This window comes from Aquarana catesbeiana, linkage group LG11 (assembly GCF_042186555.1).
Source record: "Aquarana catesbeiana isolate 2022-GZ linkage group LG11, ASM4218655v1, whole genome shotgun sequence".
NCBI classification, from domain to species: Eukaryota; Metazoa; Chordata; class Amphibia; order Anura; family Ranidae; genus Aquarana; species Aquarana catesbeiana.
Genome location: NC_133334.1, coordinates 88,368,104 through 88,388,214, shown reverse-complemented (window position 1 = coordinate 88,388,214; position 20,111 = coordinate 88,368,104). Strand labels below are relative to the sequence as shown.

At 42.2% G+C, this 20,111-nt stretch overlaps 1 protein-coding gene across 2 annotated transcripts in view; it reads left to right on the top strand.

Annotated features, from left to right (window-relative positions):
- Nucleotides 1-20,111, top strand: part of TH (tyrosine hydroxylase) — a 159,117-nt gene that overhangs the window by 39,994 nt on the left and 99,012 nt on the right. For both annotated transcript variants that reach the window (XM_073604708.1, XM_073604707.1), the window contains exons 3-4: nucleotides 17,569-17,743; nucleotides 18,710-18,798. In XM_073604708.1, coding sequence (XP_073460809.1) covers nucleotides 17,569-17,743; nucleotides 18,710-18,798 — 264 coding nt within the window. The remainder of the gene's footprint in view (nucleotides 1-17,568; nucleotides 17,744-18,709; nucleotides 18,799-20,111) is intronic.

The window sequence follows — 20,111 nt, the reverse complement described above, 5'->3', positions numbered from 1 at the left end:
TTAAATGTAACTGCCTACTCCCAAACTGTCATTTGAAGTAAAACACATAGCCAAGTATTATTCTCCACAATTTTCTTTATTGTGCATTAAAAAGAAAACAAATACAATTAGACATGCTATCTGCCAATAGAACTTAACCAAAAAGTGCATTCTATGCATCCAAAAATATAGAAAATATACCAAATCAAATCATTATTTAACCAAAAAATAATGTCAAAGCAATAACTCCAAGGCCAATAATAACACGTTATCGCCCCCGATTCCGCAACATGTCTGGTTGACAAACGGTCGTTCAGAAACGAACTGAAAAGCTTGAAATGAAAAGCACAAATCAACACTCACCAAACTTCTACTAACACGAAATTAGCAGAAGGAGCCCAAAGAGCGGTGGTAAAGAGCTGAAAACCATGTAGTATATCACTACATTCGTGATTGTTGGCCAACAATTGTGTGCCGTGCGTATGCAAGACAAGTTTGGGCCAACGCCCTTCGGACAAAAGTCCACGGTTTTGTTGGCCAACAATCCGATTGTGTGTACGAGGCTTTGCTTTACTTATATCGGCTGTTGGGTCTTTTGGATGTACAAAACTACAAAACATCTTCAACTTTACAAAACAAGTCCAGTTGAATGTGACTACTACTAGCTTAACCTTTTCAAGCTTACAGTACGTAAATATGCAGCCTCTTGGCTGGAGGGCCTCGACGCAGAGCGTCCGCATATTTGCGTACTTAAACAAACCTGTGCCAAAAGCGTGTGCCCTGCATGCTCCCAACACAATTACCTGTGCCTAACGGACAGCTCCCAATCGCTACTTGCGATCAGGAACTTTCTGATCATGTGACCGCTGTGACAGCCAATCATGGTGGTCTCATGATCATAAACTCCGCCCCACCTCCCAGCATCAGAAACCCCTTAAAGGGCCGTGAGGTGCCGGCGTTAAGGGGTTAAAAACAGTATTGATAAATATATAAGCCAGCAATTCTGACTAATATGCTAATCATTCTTTGGAGCAAACAGTAAAGCTGACCATATAAATTACAATCTCATTGTACAATCTACCTTAGATTTACCACCAACCATGTAATGCCAGGGCCTGCCTTATTTCATACAAATTTAATAGATTGTTTAAAGCGGCCCTTACATCACATAGTTTTAGTAAATCTAAAGGAGACCAGTTTTGCAGTTTTGTCAGGTATTAGGAAAGGATTGCCTCAACTGGCTGTTATGACTAGATTAACAGGCCATAATAAAATGAACCACAAAAATGTTCAAATAACATACTATCTTCAAAATGAATGGTGGGTAGACCTAAGTACGTTCCTGATCACAGTTAGCTTTCAGATGTAAGCAGGTGGCTTTCTCCATCATTTTATCTGTTGAGGCTAGAAAGTCTTGCTTTGGAACAGCAAGACCAGTTAGCCTGAATACTGCAGATAATAAATTTATATGTCACTGAGAACTCTCAATGTACTTTGAAAATAAAGCAGAGAACAAACAAACAATTGGACATAAAAAAGAAATCATGGAACCATTTTCTTTAACAAAATGTAATCTAAATTTTTGACTTGGCACAGTAGCCACTATTTTCAAATATAACAGTCAAATACACTTGTGGCATTCTTTCTACAACAGAAATCAGTCAAATATTGTTCGGAAAGTTCTTCCCAACACTGTTGCAGACTTTCACACAAATATGTTGCACTTATGTCAGGGCTGGGCTCAGCCCTTCCTTCTCTGAGCTGGCCGCTCAGCTGTCGGCTAATTGCCAGCTCCTATCTCTCCACAGTTACTCACCTGTTAATGATTTCTTGCTCGTCAGTCCTGCCTACTTAAGCTCTCCAGCCCAGAGGATCTCTGCCTTCACCTTGGTCAACATCACAGAGACAATCTCCTGCGTTCCTGTTTAAAGACTTGCTTGGCTGACATCCCTTCTGGCTCCAGATCCTGCTTGCCTTTCCACTACACTGATCCCTGACTTTCTGGCTTCGCTGACTATCTGTTCCGGTTACCGAACTTTGGCTATGTTTTGGCTAAGTTTGTTCTATTTACTTTTATTTTTAAACAAGTGTGATTTAACTGTACTTCTGTCTCGGTCTGATTTCATGGTTTCTGACAACTTGTAGGTTGCTTTGCTTTCAGACCTCTGTCCATTTAATCCCAAACCAGCTTGATGGGGTTTAAATCTGGAGACTGTGCTGGCCATTCCATGATTTGAAGCCTACTGCCCTGTGCTTTTCTTCTAAGGTAGTTCTGACACAACCTGAATGTGTGTTTTGGGTCATTATCTTGCTGTAGGAAGAACCCCTGAGCAACCAGGCATATTCCAGAGGATATTTCATGGTGTGCAAAATACTTTCATAGTAGTAACACTCACTCTGTGCAAGAAGCCAACTCTGGATCCAGCAAAAGAGTGCCAGACCATCATGCTTCCTTCTCTATGTTTGACAGTTGGTGTCACACACCAAGGAACTATCCTTTCACCTACTGGATGGCGTACAAAAACCCTGTGTGATGAACCAAAGATCTCAATTGTCCATAAGACCTTTTTCCAGTCTTAAGCAATTTACATTATCACCTGTAACGCATGTAATATCCATTACATAGGCAGAACTAACAGACGTCTCAGTGACAGAATTATAGATCACCTGTCGGATAATAGAACCAACAAAAATACGAACATAGCGAAACACTTCAACCGATTTCATCAACAAAATATACAGAGTCCAAATTATCAACTAAGTCAACTGTCCGATCTGTGGAGGAGACTGCTTCTCCCTCCTTTGCAAAAGGGAGGTCTTTTGGATCTTTACGATGGATATAAGAATTCGTAGAGGTCTCAACTACAAGTGGGACATTACCCACTATTATGAATGAGTGTCTCATCAACAGTGCCTGAACTATTAAGGTACTGATATACTGACTTGCTTCTGTTATCTATGCACAAATAGTTGTGACCGCATACTCATATATTTAAATATTCAACACATCATTATGTATAAGATCCATATATAATTTACTCCTGCACAGCATTGGGGTTCATTTACTAAAACTGGAGAGTGCGAAATATGGTGCAGATCTTTATAAAAACCAATCAGCTTCCAGGTTTTTTTGTCAAGGCTTAATTAACCAAGCTGAAATTAGAAGCTGATTGGCTACTATGCACAGTTGCACTGGATTTTGCACTCTCCAGTTTTTAGTAAATCAAACCCATTCAGTGTCTTTGGGAACTATTAGGGAATCCATTTCTCCTCTCTTTCTACATGAAATTATAGACAATAACAAAAATATTCTTTTACAAACATAGTTTTAACTATTTTTATTTATTTCAGGTACTTATATAGCGCCGTCAATTTACGCAGCGCTTTACATATATATATTATACATTCACATCAGTCCCTATACCCTCAAGGAGCTTACAATCTAAGGTCCCTAACTCACATTCATACCTATACTAGGGCCAATTTAGACAGGATCCAATTAACCTACCAGCATGTCTTTGGAGTGTGGGAGGAAACCGGAGTACCCGGAGGAAACCCACGCAGACACAGGGAGAACATGCAAACTCCAGGCAGGTAGTGTCGTGGTCGGGATTCGAACCAGCGACCCTTCTTACTGCTAGGCGAGAGTGCTACCCACTGCGCCACTGTGTGTACTATGAACATGAATCAAACATTTTATTATTTTTATTGCATATATTTTAATAAAATGTGTTAGTTTTATGCTTATTGGCCCAATTGGCAGTATAAATGCTTATATATTTTTTTCTTGCACTCACAATAGTTTACATTGCACAGAGGGTAACACTCTAAGCTAATTGCACTGATAGATCCTTTCCTCCAAAATAACACTAATCACAATTAAATACACACACCTGCTACCTTTTTGCACCTGAGTGACTACCGATGATGCTTAAATACTCCCCATACGCATGAGTTCCCTATCCCCATGACTAGGGGTGAGCCAAACACCCCCCTGTTCGGTTCGCACCAGAACTTGCGAACAGGCAACACCATCAAGTCTATGGGACACGAACATGAATATACAAAAGTGCTAAGTTTAAAGGCTTATATGCAAGTTATTGTCATAAAAAGTGTTTGGGGACCTGGGTCCTGTCCCAGGGGACATGGATCAATGCAAAAAAAAGTTTTAAAAATGGCTGCTTTTTCGGGAGCAGTGATTTTATTAATTGTGAAACAATAAAAATGTAATATCCCTTTAAATTTCGTACCTGGGGGGTGTCTATAGTATGCCTGTAAAGGGGCGCATATTTCCTGTGTTTAGAACAGTCTGACAGCAAAATGACATTACAAAGGAAAAAAAGTCATTTAAAACTACTCGCGGCTATTAACTGGTTCCCGACCGGCTCCTGTAGATATACGTCGGCAGAATGGCATGGCTGTGCAAAGTAACGTACCCGTACGTTACTTTAAATTTGCCGCCGTGTGCACACGCGCGCCTGCCGCGATCTCCGTGAGTCGGGTCGTGGGTCCCACGGACTCAATCGCCGCGGGCATACCCGCGATCGCCTCACGGAGAGGACGAACGGGGAGATGCCGTTGTAAACAGCATCTCCCCGTTCTGCCTAGTGACAGTGTCACTGGATCTCTGCTCCCTGTCATCGGGAGCAGAGATCAGTGACGTCACACACACAGCCCATCCCCCTGACAGTTAGAATCACTCCCCTAGGACATACTTAACCCCTCCCCACCCCCTAGTGGTTCACCCCTTCACTGTCAGTGTCATTTACACAGGAATCAGTGCATTTTTATAGCACTGATTGCTGTATAAATGACAATGGTCCCAAAAATGTGTCAAAAATGTCCGATGTGTCCGCCATAATGTCGCAGTCACAATAAAAATCGCCGATCCCGCCAAAACTAATAAAAAAAATATTAATAAAAATGCCATAAAACTATCCCCTATTTTGTAAACGCTATAACTTTTACGCAAACCAATCAATAAATGCTTATTGCAATTTTTTTTTTACCAAAAATATGTAGAAGAATACATATCGGCCTAAACTGAGGAAAAAAAAGGTTTTTTAATATATTTTTTGGGGATATTTATTATAGCAAAAAGTAAAAAATAATGCGCTTTTTTTTCAAAATTGTCGCTCTTATTTTGTTTATAGCGCAAAAAATAAAAATCGCAGAGGTGATCAAATACCACCAAAAGAAAAATCTATTTGTGGGAAAAAAAGGACGTCAATTTTGTTTCGGAGCCACGTCGCACGACCGCGCAATTGTCAGTTAAAGCGACGCAGTGCAAGAATCGCAAAAAAGTGCTCTAGTCAGGAAGGGGGTAAATCCTTCCAGGGCTGAAGCGGTTAATGAATTGCCGGTCTGACAATACACACAATAGTTAATTGATAAAAACGGCATGGGAATTCCCCACAAGGGAACCCCTAACCAAAATTTAAAAAAATAAATGATGTGGGGGGTCCCCCTAATTCCATACCAGGCCCTTCAGGTCTGGTATGGTTTTTATGGGGAACCCCGCGCCAAAAGAAAAAAAAAACGGCGTGGGGTCCCCCCAAGAATACATACCAGACCCTTACCCAAGCCAACCTGGCAGGCCGCAGGAAAAGAGGGGGGGACGAGAGAGAGCCCCCCCTCCTGAACCGTACCAGGCACATGCCCTCAGCATTGGGAGGGTGCTTTGGGGTAGCCCCCCAAAACACCTTGTCCTCATGTTGATGGGGACAAGGGCCTCATCCCCACAATCCTTGCCCGGTGGTTGTGGGGGTCTGCGGGCGGGGGGGCTTATCAGAATCTGGAAGCCCCCTTTAACAAGGGGACCCCCAGATCCCGGCCCTCCCCCCTGTGTGAAATGATAAGGGGGTACCCCTACCATTTCACAAAAAAACTGTCAAAAATGTTAAAAATGACAAGAGACAGTTTTTGACAATTCCTTTATTTAAATGCTTCTTCTTTCTTCTATCTTCTATCTTCTATCTTCCTTCGGTTTCTTCCTCTATCTTCTTCTTCTTCTGGTTCTTCTGGTTCTTCCTCCGGTGTTCTTGTCCTGCATCTTCCTCCGCGGCATCTTCTTATCTTCTTCTCCTCAGGTGACCCCGCCCCCTCTGACGTCACGGGGAATGCCACAGGGAAGTCCTCCTCAAGTCCTTGTGCGTCAGAGGGGGGTGGGGTCACCGGGTGGCCCCACCCCCCGTTATTTAGGAACCGTCAGAAGAGGAAAAGCGTCACACAGCGGGAGCCTCCCTCCATGCCATCATGGATGCGGAGCGGCCCGAGGAGAAAAAGATAAGAAGACGCCGCAGAGGAAGATGCCGGACGAGAACACCGGAGGAAGAACCAGAAGAAGAAGAAGATGGAGGAAGAAACCGAAGGAAGATAGAAGATAGAAGAAAGAAGAAAGAAGAATTGTCAAAATCTGTCTCTTGTCATTTTTAACATTTTGACAGTTTTTTTGTGAAATGGTAGGGGTACTTTTGTACCCCCTTACCATTTCACACAGGGGGGAGGGCCGGGATCTGGGCGTCACCTTGTTAAAGGGGGCTTCCAGATTCCGATAAGCCCCCCCGCCCGCAGACCCCCACAACCACCGGGCAAGGGTTGTGGGGATGAGGCCCTTGTCCCCATCAACATGGGGACAAGGTGTTTTTGGGGGCTACCCCAAAGCACCCTCCCAATGTTGAGGGCATGTGGCCTGGTACGGTTCAGGAGAGGGGGCGCCGCTCTCTCGTCCCCCCCTATTTTCCTGCGGCCTGCCAGGTTGTGTGCTCGAATAAGGGTCTGGTATGGATTTTTGGGGGGACCCCACGTCGTTTTTTTTTTAATTTTGGCGCAGGGTTCCCCTTAAAATCCATACCAGACCTGAAGGGTCTGGTATAGATTTTGAGGGGGACCCCACGCTTTTTTTTTTTTTACATTTTGGCCGGGGTTCCCCTTAATATCCATACGAGACCTGAAGGGAGTGGTATGAAATTTAGGGGGACCCCCCACGTTATTTATTTTTTTAAATTTTAGTTCGGGGTTCCCCTGTGGGGAATTCCCATGCCATTTTTATCAATGAACTTTTATGTGTATTGTCGGACTGGCAATTTTTTCCTTTGAAATGTCATTTTGCTGTTAGACTGTTCTAAACACCGGAAACATGCGCCCCTTTACAGGCATACTATAGACACCCCCAGGTACGAAATGTAAGGAGATATTACACTTTTATTGTTTCACTTTAAGCATTATTAAAATCACTACTCCTAAAAAAACTGCCGTTTTTAAAACTTTTTTTTGCATTGATCCATGTCCCCTGGGGCAGGACCCGGGTCCCTAAACACTTTTTATGACAATACCATGAATATAAGCATTTAAAATTAGCACTTTTGATTTCTCCCATAGACTATTAAAGAGTGTTCCGTGGCATTCGAATTTGCCGCGAACACCCCAAATTGTTCGCTGTTCAGCGAACTGGTGAACAGGCGACGTTCGAGTCGAACATAAGTTCGACTCGAACTCGGAGCTCATCCCTACCCATGACTACCCCCATGACTATGCTCCAGGGGGGTGGAGTGAAACGCATTGGGGGCCTGGCCTCGTCGGAGTCCAGGCTGAGGTTGCCACTCCATTCATTGCAGTAGCACATTATAGATGTGCAACTTCCAGGGGTTACCCTTCATTTCTTGAACCTTTGCAGGAGCCAGGACGGGCTCCATCCCCTGTCAGCACTCTAGCAGCAGCAGTGGATGCACTGTCCACATACCCCCTCACTATCAAGCCTGAGCGGAACACACACTTTTCCCAGGCTTCAATAGTCCACTGGTGGTGCTTTGTGGCCCAGGCAAGCTTTTTCTTATTTTTCCATCTTAGCGATGGCTATCTTACAGCCACTCAACCTTTCAAACCTGCAGCTCGAAGTCTTCTCTTCACAGATGAAGCTGAGACTTGCTTACTGCTAAGCTGTGCTTGAAGCGGTTGTTCTTTGAGCTGCCTGTCATGCAAGCTGTTGACTTTTCTTCTGATACTTCCTGTTTAGCACTGCAGTGAAGCCTGGGCATACAGCCAAGACAGCTGATTGGATGAAAGGCACACATCCCCTCTCCTCATAGGTAGAGACTTTTAGAACTGTTTGTTGAATTGTTCAGCTCTCTGCTAATCTATTTATAGTATTCTCCCCAACACAAACTTTCAGGATGCTTTTATCTCAGTTGACTGGAAAGTTGTCAGACGTTATCAAGCTGATAACAGAAGAATAGAGCAGAGGACAGCTATGGGACATAGTGCTTTGAAGAGAGATAAGAAAACACTGCCGATATAAGTAACATTTCTGTCTTTGCAGATGACACTAAACTATGCAGTGGAATAACGTCCTTACAGGATGTCTCCAATTTACAAGCCGACCTTAATGCACTGTCTAATTGGGCGACTATGTGGCAGATGAGGTTTAATGTTGATAAATGTAAAGTTATGCACTTGGGGCTAAGAATATGCATGCATCATACATACTAGGGGGAGTACAACTGGGAGAATCAATGGTGGAGAAGGATCTGGGGGTTTTGGTAGATCATAAGCTCAATAATAGCATGCAATGCCAAGCTGCGGTTTACAAAGCGAGCAAAGTCCTTTCTTGTATTAAGAGAGGTATGGACTCCTGAGAGAGAGATATAATTTTGCCCCTGTACATATCATTAGTAAGACCTCTTCTGGAATATGCAGTTCAGTTTTGGGCGCCAGTTCTCAAAAAGGATAACGGGGAACTGGAGAAAGTGCAGAGAAGGGCAATCAAACTGTTACGAGACGTGGAGGAGCTCAGCTACGAGGAAAGATTAGAGGAACTGAATTTATTCACTCTGGAGAAGAGGAGATTAAGGGGTTGATATTATCAACATGTACAAATATATAAGGGGTCCATATAGTGAACCTGGTGTTGAGTTATTCACTTTACGGTCATCACAGAGGACAAGGGGGCAGTCTTTACGTCTAGAGGAAAAGATCTTTCATCTCCAAATACGGAAAGGTTTCTTCACAGTAAGAGCTGTGAAAATGTGGAATAGACTCCCTCCAGAGGTGGTTCTGGCCAGCACAGTAGACTGCTTTAAGAAAGGCCTGGATTCTTTCCTAAATGTACATAATATAACTGGGTACTAACATTTATAGGTAAAGTTGATCCAGGGAAAATCTGATTGCCTCTCTGGGATCAAGAAGGAATTGTTTCCCCTGCTGTAGCTGGATCCTGCTTTTCTGGGGTTTTTTTCGCCTTCCTCTGGATCAACTGTGGGTATAGGATTTGGTATATGAGATTGTATGATATTTTTTATTTTATTTATTTATTTTTTATGGTTGAACTGGATGGACTTGTGTCTTTTTTCAACCTGACTAACTATGTAACTATGCAAATTTCATGAATCGGTTCACATCCACTTTAAGGGTTACAATGGCCTGTCTGTCCTCCTTTGTTATTTGCATTTTTTGAGAGCAATATACTACTTCCTGTAGTACAATACTGTCCAAATATTGCTTAAGAGGGTGTAGTAACACTGTCTTTTTTAACACTGCTTTTTATAAAGACAAAGAGCTTGTAAGTAATCAACAAAAGTTAGGACACCTGTAGGAATTGTTAGCATAGACGCTCAGGGCTTAAAGTAAAAAACATTTTCCCCATGCTGTCTACATGGGTTAACTGCTCCTTTTGTCTCGGGGTGAAACCAGAGCTTATACTCACCTGATCCTTCAATCCTCCGGAAAACAGCGCTCCTCCACGTCCAGTGGTGGACTGTTGCTGCCGTCCTTACATCCAGAGGTGGTCTATGGGTGTGATGACGGCAAGAACAGTCCACCGCACAAGACCACTAGACCACGGGGGGATGCAGGAGCGGCGGGGACCGGTCTTGCATTTGAAGATAATGTGTGTACCTGTATTTTTAATAGTAGTTGAATATAAGGTAGTTTTTTTGCGGGTAGCTTGATAGTGTGCTGGGAGATATTGTACTGTGACTTTATATATAATAATATATATTATACAGTATCATGGTGATTCGTCTTTTGTGCTCTGCAAGAGCAGAAAAGTGATACTTGTAGTGTGAGATGTCCTGTACTGTCTTTGAAATAGTCAGTGATGTGCCCTCTGGCTGGGATTGGGAGGCAGACAGCAGTAATGTAATTTCCCTGTGTATGTGCCAGATATCTTTTGCTGTCCTCGCTCTGGTAATGCGATCAGTGCTGTCACATTAGTGGTAATGCATTGATGTGCAGATAAGTGCCACACAAATAAAGCAGGAGGAGCAGCATTGCAGTGCCTCCAGCATACACTATGTACCAAGCTGTATTAACTCTTCGTTGTGTAGCACCTCATCTCTGCATGTTGTTAAAGCGGCGGTCCGCCCACCCCTGCAAAAATTAAAAGCCAGCAGCTACACATACTGTAGTTGCTGACTTTTAATAATAGGACACTTACCTGTCCTTGAGTCCAGCGATATCAGCCCAGTCTCCCGGAAGTGGGGACCAGATACCTGTCAAAGACAGGTATCCGTTCCCCCCCGAAAGGTGCCAAATATGGAACTCCCTGAAGTGGGGACCAGATACCTGTCAAAGACAGGTATCCGTTTCCCCCCGAAAGGTGCCAAATATGGAACTCTGCTTTAAAGTGTATGTTACCTGAAATATTTTTTTTTCTATGTATGTGTTCACATATGGTGTATGTGTATTCTATGAATCATAGTCTATATCATTTTCATGTACGTCTTCCATCTGTAGTAATTGGTTGATCCTGCCATTCACCTTTCTTCCTTTTTCTAAACTGACCACACAAAGCACAGAAGCTGATCTGTTCTTGCATGACCAATTTTCATCATTTGGCTGGCCATTTAGAGGTACAGGACACTGTGCAGACTCACAGCATGCCTATATTGGGTAGTTTGTGCAGCCCCCACACCCCACCCCCCTCCCAATCACAGCCTGCCTCTGGCACACGCCCCCTTCTAGTCACAGCCTAATTTTTGAACATGTCCCCTGCTCAAGCATGGCCTGCATCTTGCCTCTGGCTGAACAGACTATGGAATACAGGCACACCATGTGTCTGCACAGTGCCCCCACACTATCAGGAAGAAGAGATGCATGGTCACAAGGTACAAAGATCAATACTGAAACTAAGCAAAATCAGTCATGATGCTTACATTGTTATAACTGTATGACTGTATAAGAAAGTGTCAAAACAATGTATGTTTACAATTAATTAACTAATATATAAGAACATCGCTGACTGATGGGCCTCTTTGTCAGCCCCATGTTGCAAGCATTGGCTAACTTACTTATTAAGAAGGTTAGAAAAAAATTTGGCTGTAGACCCCTAAAAACCTGTGCCTCCTGCTCGGGGCATTAGTAGTATAGACCTTCCTCTAAGCATTGGGTTGTGTATTAGGAGGTAGGGCATTTTGATTATAAGAGCCCCATGCATTGCAAGAAGGCCAGACAGTCCCCGGACCTTAGCTTTGGAGAAAAAAAAAGACTTAAATAAAAAAAAAAAAAAAAGAATTCCAGCAGATGGAAACCCAGTACTTTGGCGGCAGTGACAGGGTATGTTGCCCTCAAACGCACTTTCATCTTTTTATTGATCAAAATAAATAATTACATTTATCAGCCTTAGCAGTTCCTGTAATAGCACAAGAAGTGTTCATGTGATTATAGTGCATATCGAGTATATATTGTAGCATAAAGCAGCTAAGAAAAATATCTTGAAAGTGAAGACTGTTGTGTTCTAAATTGGCAAAATAAATCTGAATTTAAATACATAATGCCTAGATCTACATAAATTAGTTGTAGAGAAAATAAAGTACATACATAAAGTGTATATATACTGTATATATATATATATATATATATATATATATATATATATATATATATGGATCTTTGACATAAATCTACACCATGTTCTGTCATCTATAGCAGAAAGTTATGTGTTGATTAACTTTTTATGTATAATTTTCCATTGAAGGAATTTATATTCATACTTGCAGGATTAACCTCACTTGTGTTTGCTGTGTTAAAGCCTAAAGCCTCAGATCCTGTTGAAAAAGGAGATTCTTTGCACATTGACTTATTAAAACGACAAATTAGGACTGAAAAATGGATTATCGTTACTCCACTGGCCAGGGAAAACTGCTGTAAAGGCGCCAACATATGTCCAGAGCAGAGATTCAAGCATGGGAAAGAAAGAAAGAAGTCTTTACAATTTGGAGTTCAATTTCTTTCTCCTTAGGTGCATACAAAGACAAACATATCCCATGCTCTATCAGTTTTGCTAAGTGAAAAATCAGGTACTATGAGCTCCTTTTACAAATGCTAGTTGCCTGGTTGTACTGCTTTTCTTCTTGCTTCAATACTGTGGGCCACTGCAAACTATGGGCGCCCTCCCAGAACTGGACGACTGTGCTGTCTTTTGGCTATAGCGTGGAAAGCAAGTGGTTAAATTGCAAAAAATGCAGCTTGTGCTTTTTTTTTCAGTGTACTGCGTAGCAATGGTGTGAACTATGCCCATTAGATAACATGGAATTTGGACTGTCTATGCAGTGGGAATGTGTTCAAAAACTCATCCCACTGCACCTGGTATGAATGGGCCCTTAAAGAGACATTTCACTTTCATGAGATGGAGAAAATAATGAGCAAGTGAAGGGCACAAGAACAGGTTCAGGGTAGTTGAAAGCAAATTTTGTAATTCTTAGCAATTATTTAAAGTCTTATGCATCCTTAAAAACTAGTAAAAACACCTTAATGGGATTGTAAACTTATTTTTTAATTTAAATAACAAATATGTTATACTTACCTGCTCTGTGTAATGGTTTTGCACAGAACAACCCCAATCATTATTTTCGGGGTCCCTCTCCAGCGCACCGGGCTCCTCTTTGGTGAGTGCTCCTATAGCAAGCCTCTTTCACGGAGGCACTCATGCGGGCTTGATCCCAGGCCGCACTTGCCTGTCTATGCCCCCTGCTCTGTTGTCACAGGATTTAATAGACAGCAACAGGAGCCAATGGCTCCCACTGTTGCTTACATGTCCAGTGTGGGGGGAGAGAGGAGAGAGAGATCCGCTGCTCTCGAGCACAGCCCTAGATCGAGACCAGGCTCAGGTAAGTATTTAGGGGGACTGGGAGATGAACACAGATTATTTTTACCTTAATGCAGAGAATGCATTAAAGTAAAAAGAGGAACAAAAGTACATTTCTATGAATACATTTAAATAAAAGAAGAATTGGACTTTTTAAAAAAAACTTGTAGCATTTTTATTTAACAAAATTCTATAAATGTTAACAATTTTTCATTATAACTGCAAAGATGCTTAAAACTAACCCACTTACAAAAGCATCGCTCTGCGCCCTGGGCGAAAATACCTATGACACCTGTGTAGATGCAACAATATAAATACACTCTATAGAAGCAGCCACTTAAAATGTGAAATGTAAAATGTAAATGCAATACTAAAAAAACCCTCTAAAACCATATAATCCTTTAAAATATTGCAGCAGCTCTCTTGTCAAATCCAATTAGATGACAAGCTTTCATATATAGTTCATATGTGAGTCAATGGAAACAAAGGAGATCTATTATAGCTGTGATCTGTAGAGAACAACTTCCACCAACCACTTCACCACGTGAGGGAATTCTACCCTTTGGGGGTGAACTTACCAAAAATACAGCAATAATGTGCCTTTAATTGTAAAAACTTCTCCACCGCTCCAACCAAAACATCCACCGGATGTCAGTCACGCTGTACAGGGCTCAAGTAAAACCATGTGAAGGGAATAAATTATCCAAATAGTGTAGTACTGCTTAAAAGTTTTATTAAATCCAAAATCCCCTTACAAGTTATGCGTACCAAATACAAATTAAAATGAAGCAAAAGTAAAGTGCACTGTGCCTGTGTATTTCTTGAGTCGCCGGAAAGATGAAGAAAGAGACCGCTGTGTACAGCAGCGCTACACTTCCTGGTTCCTTGGCCCTGGGAGCGCACACGTCACTTCTGGTTAATGTCGTAGATTACATGGTTTTACTGGAGCCCTATACAGCGTGACTGACATCTGGTGGAAGTTTTGGTTGGAGTGATGGAGACGTTTTTACAATTAAAGGCGCATTATTGTTGTATTTTTGGTGAGTGCACCCCCAAAGGGTAGAATTCCCTCACGTGGTAAAGTGGTTGGTGGAAGTTGTTCTCTACAGATCACAGCTATAATAGATCTCCTTCGTTTCCATTGACTCACATATGAATTATATATGAAAGCTTGTCATCTAATTGGATTTGACAAGAGCGCTGCTGCAATTTTTCATCATGTATTATTTTTTTAACCAATATTGTGAAATAAAAATTCTACAAGTTTTAACTGATTACTTACCTGTTCCTTGAGCAAAAATAAAGTTAATTTCTTCTTTTTTTTTAAATGTATTCATACACATGTAAATTAGGATATGGTGACTGTATTGGTATCCACTCTTGCTTCATCATATGAAAAAAACAGTACATTTCTGACTTTCAGGCTGTTCAGCAATTTCCTAAGTGTATTTAATACAATGATTTAAAACCATTTTGTTGGTCAGTTAGTTTCATTTATAAAGGTGTTTGAAAGGAAGATCTGTATTGCACAAAACAACCAATCAGGATATATCTTTTATTTTTTATTTTTATTTTTATAAACTGAATAGAATCTGATTACTATGTCAACTGTCAAAATCTGATAAGGAATATGGTGCTCTACGCTGGTTAAAGTGGTGTTCCGGCCGAAATTATACTTTTTAAATAAAAATACCCCTATAATACACAAGCTTAAAGTGGAGTTCCACCCACTTTTACAAGTCTTCAGCATCCCTCACTAAACTGTGCACTGTAAACGAATTGGATATATTTTTATTTTTTTTCTCAGCACTTACTGTATATCTGCTGTATTCATTTTTCACTTCCTCCTCCCTGGCCGCGGCCCATCGCATCATTTCCTGTTTGCAATGCCTGCTGGGAAGGGGTGGCAACTTCCTCTGAAACTGCCGTTGCTATGGAAACCTGACCTGAAACCTATTACACTGCTTGTGCTGCACTGAGCATGTGCGAGATCTGCAAGGCTGAGATCCAGGAAGAAATACAGTCTAGCTTCAGATGCCCAGGCTTAAGATGGCCACGGCCTGCTGTAAGTTTATAAAATAACAAACTACTGCTATAAACTAACAAAACAGACCTTAGTTTACAGACTAACTTTACTAGAATACATTAAGCTTGTGTATTATAGGGGTATTTTTATTTAAAAAGTATAATTTCGGCCGGAACACCACTTTAATGTATTCTAGTAAAGTTAGTCTGTAAACTAAGGTCTGTTTTGTTAGTTTATAGCAGTAGTGTGTTATTTTATAAACTTACAGCAGGCCGTGGCCATCTTAAGTGTGGGCATCTGAAGCCAGACTGTATTTCTTCCTGGATCTCATCCTTGCAGATCTCACACATGCTCAGTGCAGCACAAGCAGTGTAATAGGTTTCAAGTCAGGTTTCCATAGCAACGGCAGTGTCAGAGGAAGTTGCCGCCCCTTCCCAGAAGGCATTGCAAACAGGAAATGATGTGATGGGCCACGGCCAGGGAGGAGGAAGTGAAAAATGCATACAGCAGATATACAGTAGGTGCTGAGAAAAAAAAATTAAAAATATCCAATTCGTTTACAGTGCGCAGTTTAGTGAGGGATGCTGAAGAGTTGTAAAAGTGGGTGGAACTCCACTTTAAGTCCTCCAAGACAGTGCCATATGAGCCACTAACCTTAATATTTGTTAGCAGCCTTTCAGTTTGTCAGGAAGTTTGAACAATTAATTAAGTCAGCGATATTGATTGTTTAATCGATTGATATTTGACAGTGTCTCCAATATGAAATAAATGATTAACTATATTTACATTGACCAAGTAATTGTTCCATGAATTTGTGCTCTATGCAGATATTTTTAAGAACAATGAAATTATGGCAGAGCCGGTAAGTGGGAGATCTTTCCCATCTTCCTGCTGGCACACAGAGCAATAATTCTAATGCGCAAGGGGTGATTAGGGTGTGCAAGCACATACGGCACACCCTGTGCGCACGCTTATGGATGTGAGGAAGCTTTGGGGTGGGGGGGGAGTTATGGACTGTGGAAGAAGGTGTGTGCAGAGATGGGGGATGGGGGAGAGTGATGCAGAGGTCAGAGATAAGGGGGGGGGGGTGATAGTGAGATGTGAACAGCCTGTAAAAGAGGGCTGGACCCTGCACACTTGCAAAGCACCCTAAGCCCAACACTCTGTACATAGCGCACAACTGAACTCTGCACTGTGTGCATAGGGAACCCTTGAAACCACACTCTGTACATAGTGCATCCCTAAACTTCGCACATAACACACTTCTGATAATTACTGCCCCTTTAAAATCCTCCCACTGTGCAATTTGGCCACACACCCACCATTCGATGCAGTTTGGAAGGGCGAATGGTTGAGTTCCTGCACCTATTCTCTCTGAAAAAAAGGATACATTTATATAGTCTCCTTTCACACGGGTGGACCGTTCAGAACGCTCCATGCATGTCTATGGTGCGATGGATGTCAGCGGTGACATGTCCGCTGACATCCGAACCACTGAATCCAGATGGATGAAAACCCTATTTTACATCCGTCTGGCAGATCTGTTTTTATCCAATCCCCCATAGAGCAGGACGGAGATCTGACAGGTCTGTCCCGGAAAAGTGAGTGGAGACGGACCTGTCATCCGCCAGCTCAGCGGGGATCAACGGATCAATCCCTGCTGAGCAAAGCAGAGTCCCTACACGGACAGCCCCGCAGGGGCGTTGCTAGGTCTACAAAAGATCTGGGGCTAGAGCCCATAGCAGCGTACTAAAGTAAGTCATACGCTTGGGTGGGCATACACATGTATATACAGTAATATACGTGTGTGTGTATATATCCCCAGAGAGGCCCCCACTTACATCAGGGTCCCCAGAAAGCCCCTCCTTACATCAGAGTCCCCAGAGAGCCTCCCCCTTAAATCAGGGTCCCCAGAGAACCTCCCCCTTAAATCAGGTTCCCCAGAGAGTCTCCCACTTACATTAGGGTCCCCAGAGAGCCTCCCCTCCCCTTGGTGTCCCCTGCAGAGACTCGGGGCTATGGGCCCCAGATTCGGGACTATAGCCCCAAAAGTCACCCCCTAGCGAAGCCACTGCAGCCCCTTATGAAAGGGGCCTGATACATACAACTGGCCATGTGAGGGCAAGCATAATGCTGATGTGGTCCGTGATTAAATTGAGTTTGACACCTCTGCTCTACAAAAAATCCTGTCTCATTCAGTTGGGTAAACAGATCCAGTGTGTTCCCAGTTAGAAACTGATTGTTATTTTTGTTTAACTACTCGATTTACCATTGTTTCACAAATGGTCACTGTCCTTGATGTTTTGGATAGTCGCTTTATGCATGGTCAAGATATGCGTGTTTTTAACTTGTGCATAACTTAGTGGGTAGAACACATAGTAAATATACATTGTAAGTTTGAGAACCAAGCAACTTCATATTTTATCATTTAAAATCAGAAAAACCCTGACCGGTTTTTGCTGTAAATATTCTTGTATTTCAGACATTTGAAGCCAAAATACAGCACCTGGAGACTCGACTTGGAAAGAAAACATCATCATCAGCACCAGATGTGGAATACTTTGTACGGTGTGAGGTTCATCGCTCCGATCTCAACACACTAATGAGCTCTATTAAAAGAGTATCAGAAGATGTTAGGACTACTAAAGAGATTAAAGGTTTGTGCAAGTCCAGTCTGGGCTAAACAGAATTAACAATGGGTCACATCTGTACCTACGAAATTTAGAAAGAAAGTCAATATTTTCTTAGGGTGTGTTTTATTTTTTTTTAATGAAAGGTTACATTAATCAAATGCTGTTTTGGTTATTAATAAAATCTGGTTGGATGAATTACCCTCTGCCTTTTTACACCACTGATGGTGATAATGAGCTTTTTCTTAGGAGTATCCACCAGTATAGTAGCAGGGACATGTGGCACATTTGTCCATTGTAATACAGTAGTGGGGGACCAGTGCAGTTCAGATGTTCTGTCCTGACCATTACCTGTTATCATTTGCCTTGCTGTAGGTGTATAAAAGAGCTGTCATTCCCTGCCACTATACAGTTAGAGATCAAAGCTGATTTTATAGCATCAGCTGATGGAAGATAAGAGGAAATGATCATCAAACCCTCATTTTTAGACACTTTAAACAGCTGATTTAATCATTTACTGAGTATGAAACTTCTGTATCTAAATGTTGCCACCTGTGCATGCAGGAACTAGAGTTGTGTATCCCTACACTGTGTATCAACAGAAGCACAAATCCCTGTAGCCTAGGATGACAAGGCACTCCCCTGGTCCTCCATCCTGCTCTCCCCTCCCTTCTCCAAGCTAACAGACCTACTTGAGACTGCACTGTCCACTGTGAATGATTTCCTGTGAAAAGCAAGTGTCAGCAGCATTGAAAGCTGTAAACCTCAAGTGCTGAAGTATACATTTTAACAAATGTATACCTCAAATTTGTTTTATTTTATTGTGCTTAATGTGTTAAAACACTACCGGGGTTAAATAGCAATTTAATGGTCAGCATAAGCTACTTAGCTGTGTATGCATATGATAATCTCATCCCCGGTCTTACTGGAAGTCAGATCCAGGTTTTCTTGTTGCCAGACCTGATAAAAACAATGCCTCTTTTTGCTTTACAGTTCATTGGTTTCCCACTAAAATTTCAGAACTGGACAAGTGTCACCATTTGGTTACCAAGTTTGATCCAGACTTAGATTTAGATCACCCGGTAAGTTGTACGCCTTGGTATATTGTAAAAAACATCAAATTAGCTTTATAAGGCAGGGAATGATATTAACCCTCTGGCAGTCCTGTGCTCTTTTCTACTCCACTATCCCATACATCTATGTTATTGTGGCGGCTTTTGCAGTCAATAATGTGCCCTCTTTGTCATTCGAATCAATTCACACCCAAAATTAAATAAGAGAAATGTATGGACTGTTAACTATGTGCATTACTATGGTACAGATAAATGCCGAAGTTCAATTCAATATGTGCAGCTTCATTAATTTGTCCAAAATGCATCTCACTGAAAGATTTTATGTTTTTTTAGATACTTCCAAATTTTTGGTTATTGTTAGCAGGGGACACTTATCTCTTAGTAACAGTAACACAAGTACAGATAGACTGGAGCAGGCTAAGAGTTCACGGCTGGGGATCATGAAGTGGGTTTGAGAACAGGTAAAGGCTGACTGGAACAGTCCACAAGTTCATGGCTGGGGACCATAAAGTGGGTTTGAGAACAGGTAAAGGCAGACTGGAACAGTCCACAGGTTCATGGCTGGGGAACATGAAGTGGATTTGAGAACGGGTAGAGGCAGACTGGAACAGTCCACAGGTTCATGGCTGGGGACCATGAAGTAAGTTTGAGAACAGGTAAAAGCAGACTTGAACAGTCCACAGGTTTATGGCTGGGGACCATGAAGTAGGTTTGAGAAAAGGTAAACTCACACTGGAACAGTTTATTGGTGCACTGCTGGGAACCATGAAGTAGGTTTAGCACAGTCAATGAAAGCTCTACTAGGAGCAGCCTCTTGTAGAGTAGTCCAACATCTAGTCCAAAGGGTTCCAGGGGCCAGCAGTCCACCTTCATTCAGCCTTTCAGGTTACAGATCCATTCCTTCAGCAGGGAAAAAAAACTCCAGTCTTTTTAACAGCATGCCAGCCACCATTTGGGCACACCTCCCCAGGGATTGCCTAGGCTCTGCTCAATATTCAGGCTGGTTATTTGAATACTCCTCCCTAAGCTCCAGAAACATCTTCTAGAGGCAGGGTGAAACGCAGTCTTTAACTGAAACAGAAACAGCTGTGTAGAAGGCCTCAAAACTGAGGAGCAGCCAAACCCTGCTACTAAGGTGAGGTTGTGGAAGACAGTTTCATGTCACAATCATACACCATGGCAAGGCTAAGCAGAGCAACAAGACACAAGGTAGTTATACTGCATTGGCAAGGTCTCTCCCAGGCAAATATTTCAAAGCAAACTGGATGTGCTGTTCAATATCTTTTGAAGAAACACAAAGAAATGGGCAATGTTGAGGACTG